The sequence below is a fragment of the Artemia franciscana genome, chromosome 12, assembly GCF_032884065.1.
Source record: "Artemia franciscana chromosome 12, ASM3288406v1, whole genome shotgun sequence".
Classification (NCBI taxonomy): Eukaryota; Metazoa; Arthropoda; class Branchiopoda; order Anostraca; family Artemiidae; genus Artemia; species Artemia franciscana.
Genome location: NC_088874.1, coordinates 32,932,920 through 32,959,877, shown reverse-complemented (window position 1 = coordinate 32,959,877; position 26,958 = coordinate 32,932,920). Strand labels below are relative to the sequence as shown.

General features: G+C 35.5%; 1 protein-coding gene across 4 annotated transcripts in view; it reads left to right on the top strand.

Moving 5' to 3' along the window:
- LOC136034012 (epidermal growth factor receptor-like) overlaps positions 1-26,958 on the top strand; it is a 180,266-nt gene that overhangs the window by 140,477 nt on the left and 12,831 nt on the right. For all 4 annotated transcript variants that reach the window (XM_065715062.1, XM_065715063.1, XM_065715061.1 and 1 more), the window contains 6 exons: positions 2,650-2,811; positions 6,164-6,477; positions 8,329-8,608; positions 13,910-14,198; positions 15,457-15,687; positions 24,820-25,103. In XM_065715062.1, coding sequence (XP_065571134.1) covers positions 2,650-2,811; positions 6,164-6,477; positions 8,329-8,608; positions 13,910-14,198; positions 15,457-15,687; positions 24,820-25,103 — 1,560 coding nt within the window. The remainder of the gene's footprint in view (positions 1-2,649; positions 2,812-6,163; positions 6,478-8,328; positions 8,609-13,909; positions 14,199-15,456; positions 15,688-24,819; positions 25,104-26,958) is intronic.

Sequence of the window (26,958 nt, the reverse complement as noted above, 5' to 3'; positions counted from 1 at the left end):
AGTTCTTTATCCATTGTCAGTTATTCGTTTTTGGTACCTTCTTTGGGTGTTCAAATCTTGGTCGACCTCTTCGACCACGTATGAAGGCTTTTTTGTGTGTGCGGGGGAGGGGGTTGAAAATAACCCAGGGCAAATTCATTTCGGGAGGCCCAATAATAATAATAATAACAAAAGAAAATTATTTGATAATCTGAATAAGAAATGTCCAGAAATTCAATATAATTTCATCACTCCTAACTAAAAAACTACCTTACATAATTTTGTCTATAAAACAAAACTTAAGTCATACAATTCAGGCACACGCCGTAATCTCTCAGTTTTTTCTTATTGCAGTCCTAAGAAAAACCCACAAGATAGTAAAATAAAATTATCCTTTAAACTTTATAAATTTTTACTTACGGTCACTAGGTGGCACAACGTCGAAATGATATGCAAATCTTATAGTTGTATCTGAGGATTCAGAAAATATATATGTCAGCCAAAATAGAACAACGTTACGAATAAAACCAAAACGTTACAAATTAAACCGAAACCAAACGCTAAGCCAAAACGTTACGTTAACGCAAAAAAAAATTACACCAAAACCAAGCCCTAAAACCAAAACATTAAAACCAAACGTTACGTTAAATAGATAAATAAAACCAACGCAACTGAACACAACGTTACTAATAAAATGTTCAAGAGAAAATTGTCAATTTTCCTTATTTTTGATATCATAAATATTTGTTGCAAGATGAAAGTAAAGGCTCTTACCTAAAAGAGAAAGGCATACCTTTTAGGTCTCTAAAACGAGCTAGAGAGCGAAAAAGATTCTTCTAATGGATTTTTTTATCCACTGGTTGTATTTCTAGAGGTATACTGAACTCATTGGACGGGCCATGGTAAGGAGATAGGGGTATGATTGTATCCACTATATACCAAAATCAATCGAGATTATTCTATTACAAATTCCAATTTTTTTTAGAGTTTCGATTTTTTTTCATTTTCAAGTTCTTGAAAGAAAATCAGTCCCGTGTAAAGCTTAATATGCCCCTGTATTAAGTCGACACAAATAAACAGTGACAATAATGGCTAATCTTGCGCCCGGGGCAAAATCTTCGTTAGCCCCCCTCCATATCTCCCAAAAATTTTAAGCCAAATTTTAACAAAATTTTATTTATTAAGAAAATTTTTCATTTACTAAAATTTTACCTTTCTTACTTTTTCCTCTGCAAAATTATTAATTATCTTATTACGAATGGTGATAAAGAAATGGAAAAAATGAAAATTTTGGATTCAATTTGCCTGTACTTACTCTAAACCTTTATTTTAATGAAAATAAAACTTAAAAAAAAATACAAAATGATAATAAACATCAGATCATTTATTTTAAGCTTTGTGCTCCTAAAATTCCTACACCCAGGGCAAGTGCCCCCTCTGTAACCCCCCTAGAATTGCCTCTGCTAGAAAACCTTAACCATTGTATTTTTTACATTTTTATTGACAAAAGAAAGATATGTATGTATATCTAATCTTAGTAAATTTGGTTTGATAGAAACGAAAATAACGCGGATTCTTTCATGACTGCACTTAATTTTACCCAATCACCGGTACAACCTTTTGGTTTCCACGTGCTAATTACGAATACAGCTAAAAATTTTCTCAGTCATTGTGCATACCTCATCTATTGAGACCCAACTATTTAACCTTTGATAATTATGTTTCCTGAATATTCTCTAGCACCTATTAGCTAATATGCTTAATTTAAAAAATTATCAACATGAAACAAAATTGTCCGACATCAATGATGTAGGTCTTTTTTGCAATTTTTTAAAACCTGCTTTTAGTTTTGGATGAAGCTTGAATCCACCTGATAGCTCAGATGTAAAGATTCTGTTATTTCAAAAACCAGTTTTATATCTTTTTCAAATGCGAATAGATTGATGGTCGAAAAGATAGGAATCGAGTTGAGTCAGCAGGCAATGTATCGATGCCATAAAAGCCTCCCGTTGATCAAGGATTGGCATAAATGCAGACATGAAAATACATTTGACTCATTACTTTCTCCAAGTAAGTGATGAGCAAGTACCTTCAATCATCATCTCCATTATCACTTTGCCAGGGATCTTAGTGTGGATTTTTTTTGGAGAGATTGAAAGTCAAGCATGGCGTTCTGAATTTAGTACTGTAATTATTATTTTGATCCAACCTCTTCGTCATGAGGCTCATTTTTATAAAGATTGTATAAGAATTGGACCATCGTCTTTATTATCACTTTGCCAGAGAACTCATCTCAATGAGTAGGCCAACTTGAGATAAGGGTAGAGGTGAACTGGAGTCAAAAATACAATGACAGGAATTCAGTTAGTTTAAAGGATTCGATTTTAAATGAATGACTTACTGTAACCGCTATCAAATGACAAGATTTGTTTTGTTGTTTTATGCACTTTCATACGTTATTTTATGTTTATACTAAGAGTTTGTACGGCTAATGGGCTGTTTTTGTAAGACCCGATCCTGCTCCTAGGGAAATTATTTGGCTGCAATGGGGTTCAAAAGAAATATTTACAAACGGTCTTATGTACAATGTATCTAATTCATTGAAGACACATATTTCGGTCAGAATAAAAGTATTTCGAGTAATTGGAGCTTACCTTTAATTCTTTCCAGGAACGCTGTCTTAAAAAGGAAGAAGGGTGTCCTAATGGATATTTCTTTGAATGGGTAGGACCACAAGAGCAAGGTCCATTGAAGCCACTTGCAGGAAAAGCAATTTGTCGGAAATGCCACCCCAGATGCAAAAAGTGCACAGCTTTCGGTTTTCACGAACAAGTGAGTAGCTTTTCATAGTAGCTTTCGTTTTTCAGCTCATTGTTACCATTCGCACTCATTATTTTCCTCCTCTTCCTCGCTATCTTGATTGGCTACATAACCTTCATAGGTATCGCCAGGAAAGGATTAGGAAGGGAGGGGCATTAGAGTGCGAGGATAACCTTTGAGTATTAGACTTCTTTAAATTTTACAGTATTGATATATCACCTCATTTGAGGTGATAGAGAACTTTGTATTTCAATCTTCAAAGAGTTAATTGCAAAAAGTATGTGTAGGAATTACGAAAAATAGCCTGAGAACAGGACCGGATCTAGGGGAGCCTAGAGGGGGCAAGTGCCCCGGGCGGCAAAACAAACTTAAATCCAAAAATTTTGGGCAATTTTCGTATTGTTTGTCATTATTTACAGTATTGACAGTGAGGCAAGGGGCGGCAAAGTCTACATTTGCCCCTCCACCCTGAGAAAAAACCTAACTAATGCTCTGTCTGAAAACCATCGAAGTTGGCGTGGGGTTGAAATGAAAACTGCACCTTCGGTTTTGGAATCAACATAGCTGAAGAACCAGTGTCGGAAAATTACATTACCCCGTCTTGATGAGCAAGAAAAGTCACTTTCCCATTGGAAGCAATGACGTGTCTCCTTTTCTTTCTTTTTCTTCGCCGCTAGTGGGGCACTGAAATATCAGAGGCCTTATTTGAAATGAATTTGCTGTCCATGACCGTATCCAGGATTTTGTTCGGGGGAGGGGGTTCAGAAAAAAGCTTCACAAAACGAATAAAAAAATCTATGCATATTTATCATTTTTTACAAGTCACACAAATATTTCGAAGGAGAGAATCAAACCCAGTAAACCCCATCGATACGACCTTCGCTGTGTCTATAACCTTCAGTGAAAAAAATTCTAAAAATAGTATTTTCTAATGAAAAATTGCCGTTGTCAATAGTCATATCTCACATTTTCACACCTCTAAGATAATTGACGAAGTGTTGGCTAAGCTATTTTCAAAAGAAGCATCAGTAAGGAATATGTTTATTCAATGACACTTTGATTTTCTTGACCTAGATTCCTCTGCGAATCCTCTCCTTGAGAACAGCGCAGCAGACTTTTTGGTAATTATCTCAGAAGTGCCAAAATGTCAGATAGGACTTTTAGGCACGATAGCGACGAAATAAACTTTCTTGTTAACATTTGTAAGATTCTGAAAAGTAGTCAATTGACGACAGTGATGAAACAAATTCGTCCCAATTAAACTAAAAGTAGCCCAGTCCTAATCAGGGGTGGATCCAAAGAGGCTGGGGCTCCTATGATTTTTCTGGATCCTTCATTCCTTTTTTTCTTCTTTTTACTCTTTTTTTAGTAGACTTGTCACTTTGGTCAACTATTACCGCCCTTGTCGCATTGGGCTTCCCAGCATTTTGCTCTAGATCTGCCTTTGGCCCTCGTATCGTCTAGAATCGCTTTTCTACCTTCGGTTGTCGCAACACCATAGCACTTTAAATTCTGGCTTTGACATGTCATTCAAAAAATTGGATTTATAGATAGTTATTGATGATCCTGACGCAAGGGTGTATCCAATATTCTTGTTCGTGGAGGTGGGGTACAACAAAATCTTTTAGACACATCAAAAATTTCTTCGTATTCATTTTTGTTGTGTTTTTACGAGTCGGATAAAATTTGGGTTGCTTCAAACCAGGTAACCCCCCCCCCTCCTGAATATGGCCTTGTCGTGACGGAGTGGATTAACTTGTCCAAATTGCTCTGAAAGTGGAGCTGCTGATGTCCAGGGCTAGCTGAAGTTGACGCAATAATCATGGAACTTCAAATACATACTTTTGACAAGCCCATTAAAAGACACACTTATAGGTGATTGCTGATGACGGCGAGGAAATGAAAGACTTCGCCTAAAAGACTTCGCCTAAGTGGTGTAGCCTAAGCATCGGCTAGGGCTATTCCCCTTAGATTATCGTAATACTATGGTGCTTCAAATGCTAGATTTAGACATGTCACCTAAAAGTGCAAATTAATTAAATAATTAGTGATGATCGTGACGCAAGGGCTTACCCAGTATTTTGTTCAGGAGAGGGAAGGATGGGTACAAAAACATCTTAAAAGCGTGCAGGGGGCTTTGAACCTGGTAACACCCTCCCCTCCTGGATACGGCCGGTCTCGTCATTATAGAATGGAAGAAGTCGAAGTTGCTCTAAAAGTGGAGCTGTTGATGCCCAGGGTCAGCTTAAGGTATCGCAACATCATGGAACTTTGAATACATACTTTTGACATGCCACTTAAAAGGGAAACTTTATAGGTGTTTACTGATGATGGCGATGAAATGGAAGACCTCCTCTAAATAACTCTGTAAGTGATATAAATACCATATAGTGTCACCCCCCTTATATTGCTATAACACGAGGGTCGCTTCAAATGCTAGCTTTCGACATATCACTTAAAAGATAATTACTGATTATTGTGACGCAAGGATGTATCCAGTATTTTGTTCTGGGGAAAGGGGGGGGGGCAAAATCTCTAAAACGCATTACAAATTCGTTTATGTGCATTTTTGTTAGGCTATTGCGAATTGGACATAAAAGTATAGGGAGTATCAAACCCTCGATAAGGAGGGTTGCTGTCGTCAAGAGTCAGCTGAAGTTATAATGTAACTTCAGATGCTTAATTTTTACATGCTACTTAAAAGGTAGTTTTATAGGTAATTGATGATGACGATGAAATGGAACGCCTTACTTAAATCCCTCTAAAAGCGGCCTAAATATTGTCTAGGGCCATTTCCCTTAGGTTGTTGCACGATGTTACTTCGAGTGCTAGCTTTTGACATGTCACTTAAAAGGCAGATTTGTTTATGGTTAACACTAAAATTTTATTTGGTAGTAACCGAGATAAAATCATGTAATATACTTTACAAAAACTGATTCCACCAAGAAGCTGTTTTCTGTTTTGTGTAAGCAAAACCTGTGCCAACGTTTTAATGGTACTGGGACTGTAATGGAAATGATGCTCAGAAATCAGTTTGTGTTGTTAAAGATTAATATTTAAACTTATTTTTGAATTTTATACCTGTTACCTCATTTCAGGACGGACATGACTTAAATGGTGTTTACCTCCTTCTAAGTTAAGTAAAAGTTATTATTCTTTTTCATTATGCCGATGATTTTAATTCTGGTCAAGATGAGTTTTGAATCCTCTTACGACGCTGAATAATATTGGCTTCTGAGCAAAGACCCAGGAATATAATTTACTTTGAAGATAGAGAAAAAAAGAAATAGCTAAAAATAAAATGAAAAAATAAAAATTACGCTTCCGGTAAAATATTTTCAAATAATATGTGCTATTATTTCAGGTTTGCCAAGAATGTGTGAGGTACAAGCGAGGCGAACAATGTGAAGACGAATGTCCCGTTGATCACTACGCAGATGAAAGCAAATCCGAATGCGTCCGATGCGCAGAAGAGTGCAGAGGCTGCGTGGGACCACTTGTTTCTGATTGCATCGCTTGCAGAAATTATAGGATCTATACGAAAGGAGGCCCTGGGGAAAATGGAACCACCTTCAATTGTACCGCAAACTGTCCTCAAGAGTATCCTCATAAAATTTTTCCTGATGGCACTGGAGATCCATACTGTGCCAAAGACCCAGTTGTGAATCATCTTTTGAGGTAAGAAGGGATTTTAATATTATTTTAGTGGTTCAAAAGTAGGCCAAGGGGACTTCCATTCTCCAGAGATTGTGCAATATTTCTATAATTGTTTTAAGGCCATCTCTAATCACCGATGAGCAAATGTATTTGTATATTTTATTACTTTGTTTAGGTGTGCATATACACCAGGGTCGTATCCAGAATATTTTTTGGAGGGGGGGGGGAGGTACAAGAAAACAAAAAACGCATCAAAAATTTGTTCATATTCATTTTTGCTACGTTTTTACGTGTCGGACAAACATTTCGGAGGGGGGGGGTAGGGTAAACCCCCTAACCCTCCCACCCCCTGGATACTGCCCTGATATATTCTAACAGCTGAGAGAATTAATATTGGTTTTGTTATTTAGTCCAGTCACGTGCTCGGGAAAGAAGGGGGCTTTGATCCCGTGCGACTTTCTGACATTACGAGATTCTGATAGTTTTATCAGGATTAAATGATTTTTCTCGATTTATCATTTTTCCTGAACTTATATAAGAAAATTCTGCTCGATTGATCAGAAAAACCAAATTTATGCTTGTTGATGACGCATATCTCATTAAAACTGCATATCTCTATATCAGGCCCAAACTGCAAGAAATTAGATGGTTTTTCTAAGGTATCTAGGAAATTCAGTGTCGACTTTTAGTTTTCTCCCGTTTATTTCAGTCCACTACTTCTACAAGTTGTATAAAAACCACCAACTTAATTCTAAAGAGTTTGGCAGCACAAACGTTTGTAATGGACAAGATAGAGCGATTTTGTTGGTATTAGACCTTTAAAAGAGCAAAGTTTTTCAACGAAATGAAGAGAACGAATTTAAAAACTAAAATGAGCGAAATTAGCATTTAAGATGTTAAGAGATTAGCTTATAAAACATCAAGATGTCAAATTTAAAACGAACCGAATTGACAATATAAAATGAAGTAAAAGTCAACGAACAAAACTTGCCCCAGGCTAATGATGCATTACCACCCCCTCATAAGTCAAAACACACAAAAATGTAGAGTGTCGTTTGTTCTTTACTGTTTGGGTCCTTGAAACTGATCAAAGCCAGCGCATATTCTGTGATTATTGATTTTGGATGTGTTTGTTCACCAACTTTGTTGGGGATCAATCACCTTTCGTGAGAAATGGACTTTCTGTGACTTGTTTTTAGCCATGTATTTTGTAATAATAGCCTCAGTTTAATGGTCACCAAGCTGAGAAATCTCTAAAGATAATCACCAAGCCAAGCTGAAAAATTTTTGAATTGTAATACCTCTTGGTTTTGTACTCGTACCATGGACAAGCAAACCACCATAAACATTTTTTTTTAAAGAAAAATAGCTATGGAAATCGCACTGATTTGAAAAGTTCAATAAACAACAACCAAAAAAGTGTTTGACTGATTAAAATGCCCCCCCTCCTGCATTTGGAAAAGCTGTCATGAACCTAAATAAAACCCTTCTAAGAGGGACTCGTAAAAACAAGCAGTGAATTGCAAATACGATTATATTTTCTTCTAAAACCTGGATGCCTGAACAGAGATTCACCAGAGGTAAAAAAAATCCATTTGACCGACTCCTTTGTCCTTAATAGCCTTACACGAGGAATGAAGTTATAGCAAATGAGATGCTTAAAACAAAAAGAATTCAAAATAAATGACTGGTGGGCTATCCTTTTGTCTTGAACCTAGTGATCTTCGGATGATTTTTCTTTGTGTACGAGTGGCAACCCTGTAAACTAAATGGTGCTTAAGCTTCAGCATTTTTTCAAGTGCTTACTAAGTTTTTACTCTAGTGTTTACAAAGTGTATAGTGTTTACTTTAGTTTTTCCTGTTATTTTTTAGTGACGACCATGAGCAACTGGCTGCTATCGTGGGGGGTGTTTTTGGATGTGTTTTCCTATTTGGCATATTTCTGGCTTGTTTTGGATATCAATGGCATCAACGAGCTAAATCCAAGGAGAACACTGCTAAAATGACACTAGTTATGAGTGGTAGGGATGACCTTGAGCCATTAAAGCCTAGTAATGTGAAGCCTAACCTGGCCAAGTTAAGGATTGTTAAGGAAATTGAGCTTCGAAAAGGTGGAATTTTGGGATACGGGGCCTTTGGTACGGTTTACAAGGTTTGTACTGTTTTGCTTGTTTTTCGTGTTTCTTCATAACGTAAGTTCTCATAGAATGAAAACATGGTGACGTGTTGACATTTTCTAACCCGCGAGGGCCTGGGGGCGTTTAGTTTACTTGGTTAGTATTGAAAAGACTTTTGCTGGGGTGAGTCGCTAGGCAATATGTGTCATTTTTTGTTGAAGTTAAGCCCATAACGCGTGTTACTAATCAGGCTATGCTGAAAATATGCCGATACTTTATATGCCGATATGCCGATTATATGCCGATACTTTAAGATGACTGTCTAAATACAAGGACAACTGGAATGGAATAAAAAGTAATTTTTACGATTCCTCAGGAATAGAAGAGCTAATTGAGCCACATTTAACTTAAACAATAAATTATCATTTCGGAAGTTTTAAAAAGGCTATTGGGAAATAAAACCCTTGAAGCTACCCAATGACCCAAAAGCTACCTAATAATTGTTGCACTCGTAAATAATTTCAGTAAAGCATTATGAAGCTTTAGAATAAAGAGTGAGGGGCTGATAGTCCTCTCATAAGCGGAACATTTTCTGTTCGTTTTAAGCTTTAAGTTCACACTTTGGTTCCGTTTGGAAAAACGTGTTTCTACGTTTAATTTAAAAGAGAATTGAATCATTGGTAGTTATCGATATTCTTTATCATAAACCAATTTTAATTTGACAAGTGTAATTATCAACTTTAAGAATGATAGCTAATATATCATTATTAATATTCCGCGCTGTCTGATTACATAATTATCTTGTATTTCTGCCTACCAAAAAGCAATCTAATAGAAAATACTTCTAAATTCGAGTCTTTTAGATATGAGATATTCTTGGCTCGTTAATCAAAGAAATGCATTTGAATATGTGCTAATGATAGGCTTGCTACCTTATTTGTATTTGAGATAGGCAGTGTGGTTCAGTTTTAACAGTCAGAAAATATTCAGTGGTTACCTTTACCTGACACCAAACCAGTGACGTTATTTCAAATGAACTTTGTATAGGATTAATTATGGTCTTTCATCTCCTAGCTCCTTTCTTTTGGAGGAACTTTTATATGCCTCGAAAATATGTAGTAATAATTTAGAATTTAATACTTTTAAAATATTCAAGATAATTTTTTATTAGGTTTAATTAGGTTAATATGGATTAATAGTACTGTTACCTGGTATCTATCGCCGTGATATTTTAGGTTCTCTTTTTACCAGAGTCGTCCTCCTGCATGTTTTCTATACTTTCCTTCTTTTTGACATTAAATAGAAGAAAAAAACAAGTTTCCACAACTGAAAGTCAGGAACAACAATTAAACTTACAACGAACTGAAAATATTATGTATATTAGGGGGGCTGCCCCTTCCTCAACCCTCGCTCCCTACACTCTTTAAAATACTTCTCATTCAAAATCCGTACCCTTGTGTTTGAGTAGTCTTTTCTAAAGAATCAGGCAAAATTCCAACTTTAGCGTAAAGAGCGAGGGCTCAGGAAGGGGCAGCTCTCCTCATATACAGGAAAAATTCTGTTCTTAAGTTTTAATGTTGCTCGTTACTTTCAGTTGAAAGAATTCGTTTTTATAATTTAATTTCTGACTGTTTTTCAAATTATGCCAGGAAATCTCCTTCAAACCCCTCCATCGTGTAACATATCTCCTAGAAAATTCCCCCCCCCAAAAAAAAATTATCTCCTCTAGTAAAATTCGTCTCCCCTCCCCGCAGAAAATTACCCAACAATGAATGCTTTATGTGAACAATATGAGCAAATTGTATGACTTTCAGCCTTTTCTTCAGGGACTATAAAGGGTTGTGTCATCACCAAAATCATAATTATGCTTTAAAAAATAACTGTGGTGAACTAGATGAACCAAGTTCTAATCGGACGTCTTTGGGGAAAAAACAAGTGTAGGTTGAGGGCTACGTGCCCTCCAATATTATTCATCGCTTAGAAAAGCACCGTAACTCTTGACTTTCGTTCGAATGAGCTCTCTTCTAATCTTCTAGGACCATTGGTTCTATACGATCACTTATGGAAAAAAATTCTTGGCTAATTGCCATCACGAAAGGATCCAGTGACGCCAATTGGGTGGGTGTGATCAACAAAATAAAAAATCTCCCCCCCCCCCTCATATATTTTCCTGAATTGACGCCTGTAGATGGACGTCAGTAAATTCAAAACTTATTTTAAAACTTATTTTACAATATCCTGGAAGAAAAAATCTAACATTATAACTATTACTAGTTGCTCTAATTCCTGCTAATGCCTAACACATGTTGAGCTACAGGACAAGTATTTAAATAATTGAATAATTAAAGAGACAAAAATGAAAATTTATATGACTGAATCAATGTCATTTTACAGTTTTTCACAGACACTTTTGTTCTTTGTCGGCAGGTATTTTTTGAAAAATTGTACACAGTTTTTACGACTATTATGCGCACAAAAGGTTTTAAATTGGTGCAAATTAAAAAAAAAATAACGAACTCCGCTATTTAGCCTTACTAGATAAAAAGTTTGTCGGACGTTAGGCAGACAAAAAACAACAACAGAAAATAGAAACGTGTACTCTTGTCTTAGGATCGAAGAAAAAATCTTGCCCCTTTCCTTAAAATACAAAAGAAGTGCCCTTACCCCCCCCCCCCAAAAAAAAAAAGAAACGGTTTTTCGAAGTCTTATTGAAATTTGCATTTATTAAAATTTACTGACTGTTTATAATTAAAAATACACGTTTTTTAGACGATAGGGGTTACATTGTTGTCTCTTCAGAGATACAACTCGCTACATAACTACACGGGATTGATTTCAAACTAATAATATGCTCGGAGTTACCGAAATTACCAATTAAACAAAGTGAATTCTTAAAAGACTAATTTAGACCAGTAGGCCTATGTCCAATTTCCACCTTGAAGTCTTGTGTTTGACGTCCTTGATGGATAAAATTTTTCTGTCGATGTTGTTTTCTTCTTTCTTTTTTTATCTTGAGTGAGGATCGTACTCTACAATATAATAAGTTATATTTGTTGATTATGTATACCAAATTATTTTGTAAAATGACAATATAGACAGTCTTGGGCGTCATTACGTTTTTTTTTGTGCTGTTGGGGGGGGTGGTATTTACTGAATTCGTTCACGAATTAGCGTTACGCTTGCTTTTGAGCAATTTATTTGGGGCAATGAGGCTTATAATGGCAATGAGGGCAATGAGGAAATGATTCCGTTCTCCCGTGCCCATGTAGAGCATTGATCCGAAGAGAGACATTGTCAGTTACTTCTATTTACCTATGGATGCACTAAATTTGGCCAGAACCTAGGAATTCAGCGCTACGCTTGCTTCTTTGTGGGGAGGGGGGCAATGAGTTATCTAGTGGAATGCTTCCTTCTTACCCCTTGCTAAGTCTATGTAGGACAAAGCTTTGTACGAGGTTTTGGCTTATATCCTGTCACCCCCCCCCCCCCTCCAATTTAGGAAATTGTATATAAATGGTATTTACACTTTACAAGACTCATAAAAAAATTTGTATGTATGTTTTTTACTTTTTTATAATTCGGATTTTTTTTTAGGGGGGTCAACTCAGGTCCCCCCCGCTCCAGACATGGTCCTGGGTGCCAATGACATACACCTGGGCTCTATTAGAAATTGTGTTGTCACAAAGCTATCTTTAAGTTGAATCAATGGCGTATGCAAGATCGTTAGACTATTCGTAAACCTATAGCATTTAAAACATTATTAGTGCTTAAATCTTTAAACAATTTCCTTGTCACATTGGCTTGTTTCCAAGATGTTTTAAATTTGCAAACTTTTTCATTTCGCAAGTTTTTCTTCGCCTAAAAACTGGAATGTAAATACCCATGTCTGCTTAAAATATGCATTACGTAAGAGGAGAAGTGCTGAGGGTCAGACGTTCATCTTGCAAAATGTACATTTTAGCCTTTTCCGAAAGATACAGTTATTGTTGCAAAGGTGGAAGAACAGGCCTTCAGCCTTGCTTAAAACCTAAGCTTAAAATGTAAGATGTTTGTGGGCTTAGTGAAAAATGTGGGCTTATGTCTGCTATTTAAAAATATGTAAAAGTTTGAAATGCTTTCAAGTACAGCATTAGGACATTTTTAATGATTTAGGGGGGGGGGGTCAGCCGATTAAAGGAAACGTTCTATTTTCAATAGCCTTAAAGTTCATATTTTAATCGGCCTCTTCATATTTCAGGTGGAGGATGCTCAAACCGTTAAACCTTAATGGATATCTTCATATTTCAGGGGGAGGAAGGTCAAACTTTAAAACTTAATGGACCTCTTCATATTTCAGGTGGAGGAGGCTCAAATCGTTAAACATTAATGTATATCTTCATATTCCAGGGGAGGAAGGTCAAACTTTAAAACCTAATCAACTTTTTCATATTTCAGGGGGAGAAGCTCAAACTTTAAAACCTAATGGACCTTTTCATATTTCAGGTGGAGGAGGCTCAAAACGTTAAACCTTAATGGATATCTTCATATTTCAGGGGGAGGAATGCCAAATTTTAAAACTTAATGGACCTTTTCATATTTCAGGGGAGGAGGATCAAAAGTTAAAAACCTCTTCCCTCCCTAGAGATGACCTTTGGGAATTCGGGTATAACACTGTTTCTGTATTTAATATTTGTTGGATATTTACCGTGGCGAAACTTTAAAAAATAAAAAGAATATTTCATATGTACAAATAGAGCCTTTTATAAAAATCTTTCATGATGTTCCAGCCGAGTTCTTTGCCCAGAAAACCTGACCCATTTTTTCCAAAAATATAAGGTTTTCAGCAGGACCCAACGATGTATAATTGTATATATATATATATATATATATATATATATATATATATATATATATATATATATATATATATTCACAAAATCACAATTCAGAGTGCAAATTTGTACCACAAGACAATGATTTTTTGCAAAAATAAAGTGATAAAAATAGGAAATCCAAATTCTGAGATGGCCAATCAGTTTATCCTGACTAGAAACCCAAAATCACAAGTCTGCAATATATATATATATATATATATATATATATATATATATATATATATATATATATATATATATATATATATATATATATATATATATATATACACATATATATTTCGTGCTTTTTTCGAAGTTCTGCTCTGCCCCCTGAAACAAACTTCTGTGCCTGTGTCTGTCCACCTCAAAACTGTGGAAACTACGCATCACGTTTTTTGATTTTGAATTATTTGCCTTTTTATGGAGCAATAATTAATGCTCTTGCTATTTTTAATACTTTATAGTTTTTTCTCTTTACAGGGTGTTTGGGTTCCAGAAAACGACAACGTTAAAATTCCTGTTGCCATCAAGGTTCTTAGAGAAGGAACAGCGACATCAACGGCCAATCGAGAAATTCTAGACGAAGCCTATATTATGGCCAGCGTGGAGCACCCCAACTTGCTCCAACTCCTTGCAGTGTGCATGACATCCCAGATGATGCTGGTTACCCAGCTTATGCCCCTCGGCTGTCTTCTTGACTATGTCAGGAATAATAAAGACAAAATTGGATCTAAGCCATTACTAAATTGGTGTACACAAATTGCGAGAGGTACATTCTTTTTTAAATGGATATTAAGTTTTAGGTGTCTTTATTATTACTTTTAATATCAGTGTACCAGGGAACTAAGCTTCGCTCAGGGAAATAAAACGGTTTTTTTCCTTTCTATTTTATCTCTCGCAAAACAGCTTTAATTTATTTTATTTTATTCGCTTGCCCAAATGTTACCAGCTCATATCCGGCAGTATTGAATGAATTCACCTTAATTGTTTTGATTTTATTTAGCCTGACTCTATCGATGACGATATTAAGAATTAATCTTGATTTTGTCTTTAATATATGGCCTGTTTATAAGTGCATGACCCATAGCACCGAGATATGTCTACCTGATAAGTTCTTTACCAAAATATTGGGGACAGGGTTGAATTAGTTTGCCTAAATTAGATTTATTTTACTTTGGTTGAACTCATTTAAAAAGATTTTGTTTCAGTGAGACTAAACATATCGAAACAGAGACTTTACTCTCTGTTTACTCTCTGTTACTCTCTGGGAGAATTTGACTCATAAATAAATTTGATTAGAATTTGTATCAGAATAATGTGGATGGCTAATAATTTGTCTCATAATAATCAGATCGGCTAACACGAAACCAAACTGATGAGATTAAACTCCCCTTTTAACACAGATCTATCGGACTATAGCCTAATATGTCTTTTTGTTTTATGTGTAGGACTTTCAGTTCGGTTATTGATTAATTAATTAAATTTTTTGCTTTAATAATTAAGTAATTATTTGACTAGTAGTTAATCCATTATTTAATTCAATTCATATATTTCACAGTATGGCTTATTTAAAAGAATAGCCTATTGTGTCGAGATTTGGCTTTCCAAAATTTTCGTATCAAAAATATTTTGAGCAGTGTTGAATAGATTTGCCTGAGATAGGCTTATTATATTTCGCTTGAATTTGCTGAAAAAGTTTCGCTTGCATTAGTCCAAGGTTATACCCAAAGAATATGCATAACTGTTAAGAGTGGATTCTGGCGCTAGTATTGACAAAAAAGACTATCAACGCCATCAAGCGTTTGGTCAAGCTTTTCAAGCTTTATAATCGTTTTTCTGTCACGAACTGAGATCAAAGTGTTATTACTAGCCTAATTTTAAGAATTACAGTAATTAAATTAATTATTCTTATCATTACGCTGAAAAAAGGTCACGTGTCACCAAACGCTAGATGGTGGTAATAGTTTTAATTCTACAGTTATTTTTATAGTATTTTTAACTTATAGTTTTAATTTTTGTCTTTTCAGGTATGGCTTATCTAGAAGAACAGCGCTTAGTGCACAGAGATTTGGCTGCCCGGAATGTTCTAGTTCAAAATCCCGGTTGTGTAAAAATAACAGATTTCGGTTTAGCAAAACTTCTGGACATTAATGAAGATGAATATAAAGCAGCTGGTGGGAAAATGCCCATCAAGTGGCTTGCCCTTGAATGCATACAACATAGGATTTTTACACATAAATCAGATGTTTGGGCATTCGGTAAGTAAATTAAATAATTGTCTACCCAGTAGCAGAGGCGCCATTTGGACCAAATCTAGGAGTGGGCATAAACTCCAGATTGACCCCCCCCGACTCACTTCGTGTCGCGTAATCGTCTAGGAAATGGGCATTTGACAGAACTCGAGATTTTTATTATGTATCCTACCTATTTTCAAAGTTTACAATAATTAATTGCAAATAGCGTAATTACCCCAAGGGTCGTCAAGTAATTACGCTCTTTGGTTAATAGGCGTGAAGTAATTTCAAATCAATTGGACAGAATGGATTATGTTGGATATAATGGATTATTATGGCCGGCAAAGGGCCTTTTGTGGTGGAAGCTTGGGCTCCCCTGGAAATTCTGGGGTGGGCATTTGCCCCCCTAAATGGTGCCTCTGCCCAGTAGTGGTATTCGACTAAATATTAGTGAGGGACTGTCCTACCCCTCAACTATTTCTACTATAATTTACTACAATCATTCCAAATTCAGAAATCCGAAAACATTTGGCTCCGCCTATTTTACCATTTTTGTTCAACCCACTTACTATTTTCCACTGTGCTTCATTATGGTTGCTGAGCATGGTAAGTGAGAGTAAGTTCTGGTGATAAATAAAAAGGAATCATCACCAACAGATATAGTTTTGTAGATAATCATATATGGTGCATAAACACTAGTTTCTACCAGGGAGAGTATTTTGGTGTTTGGACACCATTTCTTCGAATCATGAATTTTCTGGAAGTTGAGGGCTAAACCGGAAAGAAATGGTTCACAGTTTTTGAAATCTGCCACGCAAGGTCATTTCAACCAATTAAATAACCATAAACGCTGACCATAAAAACTAACTTTATGATTGAAAAACGCCCTTGTTGAGCCTGGTTTTAAATCTCCATGCTCAATTCTACTCCCCGGGTAGTGTTTTGCTTTTCAGGTGAACTTCGTTTTTTACATAAAAAAATAAACAATGCAAGTAAATCATTCTTTAGTTTGTCAACATTAGTTGTCTTTAATGCAGAAACCTTAAAAACAAGAGAAAAAATGTAAAATATAAGAAAAAATGTATTGTTCAAAATGTTGGGGGGAGGCATTGTTCGTTTTTTAAATATGAGAATGCCAAAAAGAGTATTTTTAAAATCTAGCCCTTCTAAAAACGCTTTCGTACTGCTACCAATGTTTATTTTAGTTTGAGTGCACGGTAGAGTCTGTACCAAACAAATGTTAGGTTACCAAAATTCAGTTTTCCATAATTTCTTGTATCTCTGTCTTCTTTTTTACTCTCGCATGTGTTTTTGTAGAATTATATTCTTGGATTTCATTTCAATAAAGGAGTAAGTATAATTTGGTGATTTTATCCTCAAGTTTATTGATTGTTCATAATCATAATAATAAGATCTGGATTTCTAATTATCGGAAAATCAACAATCCCATTTCTGGTGCTTAATCCGCTTTTCCAAATAGCGGTCGGGGGACCCACTAGGATAGATGAACTCAAAATCTGTTTTTTTTTTTTTTTTTTTTTTTTTTTTTTTTTTTTTTTTAGTTTTGACCCCCCTCCATGGAAAGTTTTTCCCTCTCTTTAAATGTTTGTTTAGTTAAGAATTGACTGTCAATCTGGGGGGCATCAGCCCCGCAAAATTTTCCCCCTTCCCCTTTAGATTTTGAAAAAATACTTTATGAATTTTTATTAAAAAATGTTTTTTTTCTTGCTTTTAGTGAAAAAATTGAAAATAAAACAAGACTCTCCTCCAATATTTAGAAAAGTACATCCTTTTCCCCTCCTAATTTCCACGAATTGACGCCAATATCTTCCAGCCATGTACCAATTAGGGCGGGGGGGTCTGCCTGGATTGAAAATTAAATTTTTGGTATATTCATTCCCGAAAAAATTTCCCCGCCTAAAGATTTGAATTTTTTCGTACTTCTAAAAAAAACAAAAGAAATCCTGCCCCCTTACATTTTCATGAAGGTGCGCCCCTAGTCCTCTGTATTTTAAAAAATCAAGCGATTCCTCCTATTTAATGATATATCAGTTTAGTAATGGTATCTTTTTTCCGGAAGCAGTTAAGACTAATTTTTTCAGCCACTCATCCAACTTATATAAATATACATGATGAATTCTTACAGATACCTCAAACAAGGACAAAAAATAATCATAATGGTGTATGGGGTTTGTATAGTACTTCAGATGGTTATAACTTATGCCATCTGCCAGAACTACAACATTAACTTCTTTTTACAATTAGCTGAGCAAGGTATAACAGTGACAGGTGTGATAATTGTGATGAAGCATGGCGAGAAAATCTAAATTTATGTTTGTAATAGTGAATTGTAATGTTAAGATGGCAATTTGCGTAGATGTTTAGGGCAGAGACGCCTGTGTTGAATCACTGATATACTTTATCATCTTCAAAAGTGTTGATGAGGCATCTTTCAAATGGTCGGGTAGCTATTTTAAGTATCTATATTATGTGCAGAACCAATCCTAGGGTTGGGTAAAATTAATTACAGTGCCCCCTCGCAGCTCAAATATAAGCAAGAAAAAACCAATCAAAGTTAGAAATTGGATCAAAGTTGGTAATTCCCGAGCCGCGGTGCTATCCCCCCCCCTACTTAAAAATTAATTTGACAATTTTCTCTGCTGGGATTAGTGCAACGGAGAAGTGAGACTGAGTATTAAACCACACATGAACAGGGCCTTGTCCGAAATCTTTGTTCGGCGGAGGGTCAGGGGTGTAATATGCTATTTGTAGGGAGGGGGCAGTGCCATAACCTCAGTGTGCCCCCACTTCAGCTTAAATTTAGTTTAGGCAAAAAAACTTGTCAAAATTCAGATAAGCCTGCATAATTCAAGTATCCAGAGACACAGGTCAGTTTTCTTTTGTATTTTTTGTATATATATATATATATATATATATATATATATATATATATATATATATATATATATATATATATATATATATATATATATATTTGAGTTTTGAGTTTTTAAGTTTTCACTGTCTTTTCCACTTGATTTGGGAAAATTGGCCTCAACTTGACCCCCTCCCAGGATTTTGACGAAATTACGCCACTGGAGAGGGGGTACAAAAGACTTTACAAAATGCAAAAAAAATTCGTTTACGCCTATTTAGGTTACTTTTGTACGAGTCAGACAGGGTGGTAGGGGGAGGGGTCAAACCAGATAACACCCCTGGATATGACCTTGTGAGTAGTGTTACTGAACTTGCACCTGGCACAGTTTTCTTATGTATTTTCTTAGGTGAGTTCAGGGGTGGTTCTAGCGGCAGGTAGCCCCTCTCTAGATAGTCGAAAGTTGTGTCAATTAAAGAGCGGTGGAGCAGAAAGTTTCAATGAGTGTTCCCTAGTTCAAACACGACAAAGCTGAAAACCCCAACCATAAACCATTAAACCCCACAAAGCACAACGCTTGGCATAGTTCTTCCACGTTTTGTCCGGGGCGAACCCAGGACATGCTTTCGGGGGTTCCTGTCCCCCAGAAAGTCAAAAGTTGGCTAAATCACAGAGTGGAGGAGCATAACATATTATTGGAGGAGCTCAGAGTTCGTGGATGCCCCCCCCCCTCCAGAAAAGTATTAATTATGTATCGATTCCTGTGTGTGATGTGTGCCACCTGGTGCTTGCCATTTTAGACAGTGTCCCCCCTCATGGATATAAATTATAGGAATGGCGCAATATCAGTGTCAATTGCCCAAGGCTAAAACTTAACAAACGTATTTTTTTGTGAATGGTCGATACATAGTAGAGGTTTAGACTTAAAGATAAACAGTCATAGATAAAACGAGACTTAAATTTCTTTTCTTGATAAGGTTAATGGACATTCTTATCATGACATCATGAATAATGGACGGCAATGAAATACGCCTCAATATAATACCATACTAACGTAATCGATAAGTCAATTGCAAATGAATGACTACAGATTGGCGTCTCAAAAAGACGCTAAATTCCTTCCTATTTTTACATTTGCCACGGTTCAAAACCTAATCAAATCCCATTCACACTCAGATTTTACTAATACCGAGATGTAGCTAGCGCTAATTAGAGCCAATTGGATATTTTCATAGAATTTTTCAACCAATCGAAAAACTGAAAATCTGCTTGGCTCAAATTACGCTAGCTAAGTCTTGATCTTAGCAAAATCTCAGTGGGAATGGGTCTTAATGTTCTTTTTTGTTCTTGTTGTTTGTTATTATGTGTCCTTATTTATTATTATATTGTTCTATTTTGATGTTATATGTTCTTATTGCTCTATTAAAATTAAAAGGAAACAGTTTTTATTCTTAAAATAAGGAGAAATATTAAGCTGAAATTGAGCCGAAATTATTCTTTATCTGAGGGGGCTGCCCCTTCCTCAACTCTCGCTCTTTGCGTTTTTTTTTTTAGAAATACTTCTCATTTAAATTCAATGGGCCTTGTTTGTGAGTAGTCCTTCTTAAAGAGTTGTGACAAAAACTCAAACTTTAGTAAGGAGCGTGGGTCGAGATAGGAGTAGCTGCCCTAATATAGTGAATAATTTCCGTTTGTTTTTAGTTTTAATGTTGCTCCTTACTTTCAGTTTAAAAAATGTGTTTTTTTATTCAATTTCTGACAGTTTTTTTTCAAATCCCACCAGGATATACCCTCTCCCCTAATGCAAATTCTCGGTACTTGTATAAAATGTCCCCTACCTAATATGTTTCATACATGTTTCTCTGACGCTCAATCCTAATGCCATATACCAATCCTAATGAAGATTAAAATAAAATACCTTAGAAAAAAATTTGGGCTATATATTTGCAAAATATAGCAGGTCTGTTTCTCTAAAGCTCAATCCTAATGAAATATCAGAAAATATGATGAAAATATAATTCTTTATTAACCAAACTATATAAATTACAAAGGTACTTTACCCCGGCCCCCTAATATGCGGCTATATAGCTCAAATTTGTTTGTAAAAAAAATCGGCAAAAATCGCAAATTCTCTTCTTAGAAAACTCCCTCGAAACAGAAAATAACCTCCAAACAGATTTCGTGTATTTCCATTTAACGGAACTACATGTGAACAATGGACAAAATACGTAAGTTACAGTCCTTTCCCCAAGGACTATGGACTCAAGGAGTTATGTCATCCCCAAAAGCATAGCCTAGTTAATGGACCTTCCGACTATACTGAATCAAACAGCTATCTCAAAATTTTGAACAGATGCCTTTGGGGAAAAAAGCGCATGGGTTGGGGTCTAGTTACCCTCCATATTTTGGGCACTTAGTAAGGACACTAGAACTTTCGATTTCCGATAAAATGGGCCCTCTTTCAATCTTCTAGAATCACTGGTTCGATACGATTACTCATGAAAAAAAAATCAACAAACGAATAAACAATCAACCCCGATCTTTCTTCTGAAAAAAAAAATAATGCAGAATTCCATATTTTTGTGTACAGGAGCTTGAACCCTCTACAGTTGGGTTCTCTGATGTGCTGAATATTTTGATGATCTATTGTTATTTGTTGTAGATTTGGTTATTATTGAGCTGAGTCACTCTTTACTTACAGTTCGTTACCACAAACTGTTTGGGTAGAATCTATGGATCTCAAAGAATTATCCTCGATGTTTTCTAGAGGAATTTTCCAATTATATATATATATATATATATATATATATATATATATATATATATATATATATATATATATATATATATATATACATATATATACATATATATAACGGGGTTTGTCCAAGAAAATATACAACAAAACGCATAAAAAAACACTAAAAAAAGCAATACAACTAAACAATTAACCTTCCGTAAGCTTTCGCTTGTTTGGAGTAATCTCTTAAACGTAGGAATACTATTAAAAATAAGAAGAAAGAAAAAGAAAAAGGAAAAAATAATATAAATCTACTTTTGCCCTACTCCTGGTCACAACAACCCTTCGAAACAACAATACAAACCCTGTTTCCATCCAACAAAAATTAGACAATTTATTTCCATTAAATATTTTTTGTGGGAACTTGAGAGCGAAAGAAATTCAATTTAACTTCTCTTCAAAAATTATGTAACTGGAGACAAACTGTTTTGAGATCTCTGCGGAAATCAGACACATTTAGTGACTTTTTTCAAAAATTCGGGCAAACTATTCCAAAAATTTGGCCCAAAATATAAATCTAGTTCTAACGACTTGAGGTTGCCTCACTTTATTTGTAAATCGTGTAGGATAATTGTGTATTTTATGACCAGAAGTAAATAAATCTAGGAAACACTTAGGAACTAAATTGGAATAATACTTATACATGAATTATGCATGATAAAGTTCTCCTAAACCTGACAAGGAGATTATATTTAACTACACATATATAGATCTAGGCTAACTAATGTTTCTTTTCTATCGTAGAATTGGAACAAAATTCAAGCTTTAGTGTAAAGAACGAGGTACTGACGAGGGAGCGAACCCCCTCATAGACGCAATAAAAATATACAAATGTAGACGTTCGTTACGTGAGTTAACTCGTTTGTTACGGGTATTTACTACTAATAAAAACATTGATAAAAAAGCTCTATTTGTCTTTTTAAGTAACCAACAATGGGAGGGAGACTAGACCTCCTCCCCAACCCTTTTTTTGTCAAAATCGTCCGATTGAAACTCTGAGAAAGCCATTTAGCCAAACAAAATAAACATGCAAATTTCGCTTTAATTGGTCGTATACCCTGAGCCAAAATCGAAACATGCATTAATTCAAAAACGTTCAGAGATTAAATATTTCTTTTTTCAACTGAAAGTAATAAGCGACATTAAAGTTTACACCGAACAAAAAGTATTCCGCATATGAAAGGGGTTGTCCCCTCATCGACGCCTCGCTCTTTACCCTAAAGTTTTTTATTGTTCTAAAAAATAGAGCTGTGAGAAAGAGTCAAAACTTTAGCCGTTGAGGAGGGGACAACCCCTTTCATATACGGAATAATTTAAGTTTTAATGTCGCTCCTTACTTTCATTTGAAAAAACTTGCTTTTTAAAAATCTAATTCTTTAAAAGATGCTGATACCTTTATGCCAAAATGGTCTGAAGTGTCATTCATAGTAACAGTATTTAAAATAATATTATCAATCTAGGTTGAGTCATTTGTCTCCCTAATACATATATTAATAGTCGACTTGAGCCCATACCCTAGCATAGTGTTTAGATACTCATGTAATTTGTGATTACTATCTACTGTTCTCAAATCTAAATTAGAATCGCCACAAAAAAAAAACAAAAAAAAAACAAAAAAAACAAGGCTTAGTAGAAGCTGGTGACTTATCCAGTTGCTCCAGAGGCGCCATTTGGGCCAAATCTTGGGGTGGGCATGGGGCATTTGACAGAACTTAAGACTTTTATTATGAATCTAACCTACTTTCAAAGTTTACAACGGTTAATAGCAAATAGCGTAATTACCCCAAGGGTCGTCAGGTAATTACGCTCTTTGGCTAATAGGCGTGCAGTTAGTTCAAATCATTTGAACAGAACGGATTATGTTGGACATAATGGATAATTATGGCTAGAAAAGGGTCCTTTGTGATGGAAGCTTGGGCCCCCTGGAAAATGTGGGGTGGGCATTTGCCCACCCCTGACCCCCCCCCCAAATGACGCCTCTGAGTTGCTCATCTAAGAGTAGATCAAACTCATCGATATTATGCGATGAGGGTCTATATACAGCAACAACAAAACATTTGAAATTCTGATATTGTAATTCCAACACCATGCTTTCGAATACCATTTCACGGTTTGTTCTCATTTCATCCCTTATCGTCAAAAAGTATCGCTTCACAACCTTTTTAACCCTATAGATACCAATAATTAATTAAAAAGTGTCTACCCCAAATCTTCCTTAAAATGAATAATATTTTTAGGCTAATTATCTCGTTAGGTTTTAATTAATACATGCCCAATCATTTTCAAGATTTTTATTTTGCCTGTGTATGTATGTTCATGTAAGTATACATTTGATTGGAATCAAACCCTATCCAAGGTTTTTGTTCGGGGGGGGGGGTATTACTTTCAGAGGCATCAACAAACTTCAAAAGTGCATTAAAAATTTGTTTATATGTATTTTTGTTACGTTTTTATGAGTTAGACGAAAATTTCTGCTGGGGGGGGGGTAAGCCCACTTACCTCTGGATACGCCCTTGATCAGAAAACTATCACTTAAGGCCGTGATTAAGTGAACTGACGGAACTCGAAAATCTCATGTTAAAATTGAAAATTTATATTCAAAAAGTACTCAAGTATTCATTGGCGGAAGATACCACATTTAATACCAGGCCATAGCTTTTTGAAGATGCTACAAAATGTTTGCCAGGATTTTGCTCTATTTCCTCTAATTGCTTAGAAATCTCAGAAAATGTCTAGCTCTGTTTCTCAAGTGTACTCTATGAAGGATATTGCTTTTAGAACAAAATCGGTACTATCATGAGCAGAAGACAATAACATGTAAAATCATTGCAACCATTTTTCGATGTATTTTCCTATTTTCGAACAATCCCATAGAATATTTTCAGCTACCTGAAATATTTACAAGTTTTTTGCCAGAAAGAATCCTTTCAGATCACCCTAGAGACTAGATTGACAAGCTGGTGTAATTAAACTGCTATTTCCACCAATAAATAAGTGCTATTTGAAGGGTTTTTGACAATCGACGGTCTCTAGAGAAATGAAAGACAGAAGGCTACCCTAACTTCAATTTTGAAGCTCGATGTTTTCAAGTTCACTTAATCACGGCCTTAATAAAAGGCGCTTATTCATTTTCTTCTTTTTTCACTATATTTCATGGTATAAAACACGCCAAGGGTGCCTAACGTGTCCAATCAGTGGTTCGGACTCTCAAAGATCTGTGCAAGTTTCTTGGCACTTCGTATTTTAGATTGTCCAAGATACTTTTTCTTCGTTATTTCACCCAATTAAATTGGTGCTATCAATTGAATTTGGCGAAATAGAGACCCTTTAAGAAGACAGTTCCAGATAGTTGTGCAGTCCCTAATTGAACCATATTCTAATCACCTTTTATAGGCCGAATCCTTCTTCAGGTAGTCACATATACCTATGTGTCTGGATGTTGTATAAAATCCATTATATTTATTTATTTCCTCTTTTTAAGGAGTTACAGTATGGGAAGTTCTGACTTATGGTTGCCGTCCCTATGAGCAGTACAGTGCTAGAGAAGTTCCCGACCTCCTTGAGCGTGGTGAACGGCTTGTGCAACCTCCAATTTGCACCATTGATGTTTACATGCTTATGGTGAAATGCTGGATGTTGGACGCAGAGAGTCGACCATCTTTTAAAGAGCTTGCAGAAGAATTTGCCAAAATGGCCAGGGACCCTGGGAGATATCTTGTTATTCCCGGGGACAAGCTGATGAGGTTACCCTCATATTCCCCACAGGTAATACCTTCTTGCTGTTTATTTCCATTTCGTATTTTTTGCATTAATATTAATGTCGTCAAAATACTATTCAACTCTGAATATATTTCCTCTAATACCATCAACAAAACGAAATTAATCTATTTTTTAGATTAAAAGAAAAAACACCCCAAACATTTTTGTGTCAGCTTTTCAATCAATCTCTTCTTTTTTGTCGGGTTTCAAGTTGTGTTAATTAAGTGTTTTTCCACGCTATGGACAACCTCTGCTTCTTGGTTTTATATGTTGTAAGATTGATTTAAATCAATGATTTTCGCAACAACTAAGGCCGAAGGGTCGCAAAATTTGACAGATATCCGCCTAGCATCTTTCTCTGCTATTATTATAATGACTTGGATCTATCGAGTATTGATTTAGAAAACAAGTTTTTCATACGGAAGTGAAGAACGAACTTTAAGTTAAAACTTAAAACGAACAAAAATTTTCCTCGAATTTCGACAACTTTATTCAGGGTGGGATTAATTCTATTATGGATAGCATGAGTGAAAAAAATAAATAAAAAATCAATGTCCGTGTTGTGTAAAGTGTGATCTTCTCTGTTCTCTCTCTTTTGGAGTCTTATGGTACCGTTGGCCATCAATATGTAGTTCGACCGGTGGAGGATGTCTAGGGTATCGAACTCTCATAAAGCTTGTGTTTAAAGTACATAATGGTTATTATACATATCATACAGTTGGAACAATAAATGTACATGCGACGATGACAAACAGAGTCAGACAGAACTGACTCAATCAATATTAACTGGTCGCTTATAACCAGCTGACTTAGGACACGGAAGCCCGGAATATGGTGGGAACTGTCCTACTTTTAACCTCTCAACTTTACAACTATTAGTTTACAACTCAACTTTGGAATCTATTACGGAAGAGGAATTACTTTAAATATGCAGAATTTAGAATATTGATATTGTCATCTAGGAAATAGGTATTTGACATAACTTGACAATTCACCTCTGCTTATTACACGGAAAAACTTACAGATTTTCACCAAAGTTTACAGTTTATTGATTCAGTTTATTATCGTGTTTTTTCGATTTTTTTATTTTATTCCATAAACGAAGTTAAATTTTCCACGGGGAATATTTTGCAGGTAGCTTTTCTGGGGGAGAATTTTCCGAGTGGACTATTGCCTCAAAGGAGAATTTTTCAAATATTTTTAGTTTAAAAATACGATCGCTATTAATGTGAGGGGAAGCATTTTCCAGGGAGGAGGGCATATCCGTTGGGGAACTATCCTTGGATTTTTTCGTTGGGATCGCAGCAACATGCAACGGGTAAGCCTTTTTTTTGTAATACCGAATAACCTTGTATCTAAACTTGTCTTTGTTCAACTAAGACTATGGAGGCGTCGACATACCAACGGATCGATGGTTCTCTGGGAATGCTGATAGGGCTTGAGGCCGATAGGGCTAATAAATGGACCTTAGCAGAAATAAAAAAAACGGAAATAATTGCGTAACGTTCTCAAATTACTTAACTGTCTTTAATTAGCCGGCACAATACAACCTTTCGCAAGACCGCCAGAAACTATGCTGAATAGATTGAGATTTTAGGTGTGTTTTGTTTACCAATCAAACTGCATTTCACAATCTTAAATCTTTATTTTCGTTTTCTAATTTTTCCGTGTTAAAGGTAATGTTTTTCCTTATTGAATTGGTCAACTAATCCCTTCTTGTATGGAGGTCAATAGCTAATATGAAATAATATTTATAATAATTATACACGAGATTAAAAGCAAGTGTGTATTTACAAATTGTTCATCTATGTGAAAGTAACAGAAAAAAAACTTTCTTGGCTGGTAGTTGTACGGAATTGCA